The sequence below is a fragment of the Orycteropus afer genome, unplaced genomic scaffold (assembly GCF_000298275.1).
Source record: "Orycteropus afer afer isolate SDZICR_OR568_19922 unplaced genomic scaffold, OryAfe1.0 scaffold06502, whole genome shotgun sequence".
Classification (NCBI taxonomy): domain Eukaryota; kingdom Metazoa; phylum Chordata; class Mammalia; order Tubulidentata; family Orycteropodidae; genus Orycteropus; species Orycteropus afer.
The window spans coordinates 1,280-5,849 of record NW_006928089.1 but is presented as its reverse complement, the minus strand read 5'-3'; the positions used below and the strand labels follow the sequence as shown (position 1 = coordinate 5,849).

Here is a 4,570-nt window from a genome sequence, read left to right as displayed (position 1 = left end):
ATCTTCATATTTAATTGATCCCTTAATCATTATAAAATGTCCTTCCTTCTCTCATATGGTGTTTTCTGTCTTAAAATCAGTTTGATCAGAAATTAATATTGTCACTCCTGCTGTGTTACTGTTGCCATTTGCTTATCTTTTTCCAACCTTTTAGTCTATTTTTGTCTTTATCTCTAAGGTGTGCCTCTTGTAGGCAGCATTGATGTGTTTTGCTTTTTTATCCAATCTGCATCTGTCTGTCTCATGGGTGGTGCTTTTAATCCATTAACATTCAGGGTAATCATTGATAAGTTTGAATTTGTTGCTGACATTTTATGTTTTTGCATGGTGTCCCTGGTTTCTTTGTTACATATTATTTTCTATGTTGCTGTTGATTTAATATTTGCTGAGTATTTGTGTTTCTCTTTTTATTGTGATATGAAGATTTATTATTTTTCTTTGAGGTTACCCTATGGTTTCTAATTTTCCCCGAGTGTAGAGCAGTCCATTCTGTCTTGTAACTCTCTTAAATTCCTCACCCTTTAGAAGTTCTGTAACTACACAGTCTTTTCCCTTTTTTTGTTTGTAGTTGTCCTCACTTGCCAAATGATGTCTCTCATTCCGTTTACAATCTTGTAATCTCATTTTACTTTGGATATGTCCATAACTGTGGTTTCTGGGTTACGTCTACTTGTGTATTAATGGTTGGTTTTTATTTGGTATTTTTGGTTCTGTTTAATGGACTCCCTTTAGCATCTAAGGTTGGTCTGGTTTTAACAAATTCCCTTAGTTTCTGCTTACCTGGAAATCTCCTAATTTCACCATCATATTTGAGGGACAATTTTGCTGGGTATGTAATTCCTGGTTGATAATTTTTCTCTTTCAGGATTTTACATATACCATCCCCTTGCCGTCTCGCTTGCATGGTTAGTGCTGAGAAATCGCAGCTTATTCTTACTGGCTGTCCTTTACAGGTAACTTTTTGTTTATCCCATGCTGCTTTCAGAATTCTTTGTGTTCGGTTCTGATGAGTTTGATGATGTATCTTGGTGACCTGGCTCATCCTCATCTCACTCTTGGATTTGGGACAGCAGCCATCATCTGACCTGCTGATTGAGGTTCATCAAAACCCAAGAATTGGGCGGATCCTCCAAACGTACCTCACAGACCTGTGACTAGCCAGCCTGCCAGTCTCCAGCACCACTACATGAGACCTTTTCCTGGGTGTCTGTGAGGTGTTACAGCAAAATACAGAATCCTAAAATGGGGGAAATTACTAGGTGAAGGAGTTGTTGTCTGAAATTATGGACTGGCATGGTAGTTTGGACATCTGGGACACCTTTAACCTCCTCCTCATGGTGACCAGCCTTGTGCTGACCTGAGGAAAATTGTCCAAGCATGTACTATTAATTACATGACTATCTATGACTAAAAACGTATCTGCACATACATAAACCCATATATTACTTTCACGGACATACCTATACACATATGCCTATGTCTCCAAAGATGTGTTTTTGTCTACTGTTTTCTAAAATTATATAGGTCATAGCAATTATCTTAAGGTCCTTTTTTCTTTTCTACATCTTACTGACATCACCAAATACAATCTACTATGTACAGTGACTTCTCTTTCCTCATCTCTGTTTAGTAACAACTAGTGAACATTAAGTTCTATATATTATTCTGCACGTTACAAAAGAAGGTACATCTGGGGGGGGGGGAGGGGAGGCGGGCAAGATGGCACCTGGTGAGTGATTCACCCCGGATCCCAGCCGCAGCTTTGGAGACCCTGGGGCAGGGGTCCTGCCTCCAGTGCCGCCCTTCCTCCTCTCCCCCATCCCTGAAGGCCCTTTCTCTGCACTCACTCTCTCCACCTCGGGGGGTGGGGGTGGTTCCTGGGACACCATGTCAGACTCTGAGGTGGAGAGCCAGGATTGGCAACTGCAAATCATCGTGTTGGGGGAAGCACCTCTAGGAAGACTTCCCTTAGCTACGTGTTTTGCTCAAGAAACTTGGGAAACAGTACAAACAAACTATAGGACTGGATTTCTTTTTGAGAAGGATGACATTGCCAGGAAAACTTGAATGTTAGTCTTCTTGGGATATAGGAGGACAGACAATAGGAGGCAAGATGTTGGATAAATATATCTACGGAGCACAGGGAATCCTCTTGGTATATGACATTACAAACTACCAAAGCTTTTGAGAATTTAGAAGATTGGTATTCTGTGGTGAAGAAAGTGAGTGAGGAGTCAGAAACTCAGCCACTAGTTGCCTTGGTGGGCAATAAAATTGATTTGGAGCATATGTGGACAGTAAAACCTGAAAAACACTTGAGATTTTGCCAGGAAAATGGGTTTTAGTAGCCACTTTGTCCCAGCTAAGACAGGAGACTCGGTCTTCGTGTTTTCAGAAAGTTGCTGCTGCAATCCTTGGAATCAAATTAAACAAAGCAGAAATAGAACAGTCACAGAAGGTGGTGAAGGCAGACACTGTAAACTACAACCAGGAACCAATGTCAAGAACTGTGAACCCCCCAAGAAGCTTGATGTGTGCTGTTCAGAGAGAGCCGCTTCCCTCCATAGTGATAGTTCTTGCTGTTCTTCACCTCTCTGCAGGCCCAGGGACTTCAAGAAAGTTGATTTGATCAGTGACCATCTCTGTAGTTAACACTTTCCTCTCCGCTTGCTCCATCAGTAAGTATTGCCGCCCAGCCACAGGCAGCTCCTTGGACTGGAAAGAATTCAATTCAGGACCACACACTTTGAAATCCAAGTTGAAAGTCTTCTGTGGAATTAGACTGCCTCATTGAAAAAGAATGAAGTTGATTCCCTTTATGTCTTCACTTTTTTTTTTTCTTCTGCCTTGATGTAAATTTCTCAGCCACATCTGCAAACTGCCCACATCTTGAGCCAGTTATTTGCCACAGCTCAGCTTCCTTCTCTTATCTGAGCTCATACACGGCAAAGTATACTTCAGAGCACAAACATTTCAACAAGTCATGTATTTTATCTACAGATATTTAAGGCATTCTTTTGCTCTCTATTCGGAGTGAAAATATATAAAGCTGTATCTAACTGAAAATGCTTGAAATAAAGCTGCAATACTATTTTTTCATTTTTTAAAAAAGGCCCTAAATTGTTTATATTTATTTTTAGCTTGTAACTCATAAATTAGTGTTTGATATTGTATTTTTATTACTGTATCATGTCATTATGTATTGTCGGATACCCAGGTTAGATGGCTTTAAGAATTTTGGTAAATATTCAGCTGATGCTGCAGGTGGAATTTCTCCCTCAACCTGCAGAAGAACTCCCAGAATGATTTAAGACATATTGTTGAATCATTGGGGGATAAGATTGTACTTGACGTTTAGGTATTTCTCTAACACAAATTTATTTAAATTAAAAAAAAAAAAAAGGTACATCTGTGATTGAGTGATTTCACTCAACATGTCCACCAGGTTCACACACACAGTACAGTATTTTGAGAACTACATTTTATAACTGATTAATCTGAGCAAGAACTTTATTGTCAAATATCAACATCTTGTACACTGTGTCCCCTTAAACAGATTTGCAACTATATAATTTGTTAATATAGAGTAGCAAAAAAAAACACAAAACACTTGGTTTTTATATTCAACTGTGTAATTACCTTTGCCAATGTTCTTTCTTCCTGCTGCTTCAAATTACTATCTACTACTGTTCACTTGTGTTTGAATGACACCCCTTAGCTTTTCTTGTAATGCTCATCTACTAGAATAAACCTTCTCATGTTTTATTTACCAACAAATGTTTCTCCTTTATTCACTGATAAGTACTTTTTGGTTGGTACTTTTTTTTCTTGAAGTATTTTTAAGGTTATCAGAGTACTGTTCTGAATTATGTCCCTCATAATGTGTTGGAATCCCACCCAACCTGTATACAAGTGGATGCAATACTACTTGGAAATTGTTGTGAAGCTAATGAAGACTCGTCAATATAGTGTGTGTTAAATCTAATTACTTCAGAATTATAAAGAGCAGTACAAACACAAACACATCAAGTATAAATGTGATTAAGACAGATGCCACAGTTAGTAGGAAAAAAAAAAAAAAAAAACTGCAAGAAACTGATCTTACCCCAGAGCAGAAAGAGACTTTCCCTTGAACCAATGCCCTGACTTTGGACTTCAAGTCTCTGGCTGGCACAACTACACAGCCAACCACCTGTCAAAAGGTTGGCAGTTCAATCCCATCCACGGACAATCTGGTATATAGAACTGGTGATCTGCTTCATTTCCATTTTGCTAATAAAGTCTCCACAGTTTGGTTAATTTCTTGTTACCAGTATTTCTTATAAATCTGTCATATACCTTTCTTTTCCATGATTATGGATAGGGTCATGAGCTCTTTTAGGGTTACCTGCTGTTAATGACTACCAAAACCATTACTCTCCCAGTTCTTGCACATGATATTTTAATTCAGTTATTACTCCTCATTAAATACCTTATCATTCTGAGGTACAGATCTTTCAGAAAAGACTAAATAGTTGATTCTTCCCTCTTGATGTGCATCCTCCAGAGCCTCAAAAGTGATATAGTTAGT

General features: G+C 38.6%; 1 protein-coding gene across 1 annotated transcript; it reads left to right on the top strand.

The window, feature by feature from the left end:
* The first annotated feature begins 1,798 nt into the window (after positions 1-1,798).
* Positions 1,799-2,629, top strand: RAB28 (RAB28, member RAS oncogene family). The gene is given in 5 exon segments (XM_042783512.1): positions 1,799-1,994; positions 1,996-2,182; positions 2,184-2,336; positions 2,338-2,384; positions 2,386-2,629. Coding segments are annotated over 5 exon segments (738 nt in total). The 5' UTR covers positions 1,799-1,887.
* Positions 2,630-4,570: the final 1,941 nt, after the last annotated feature.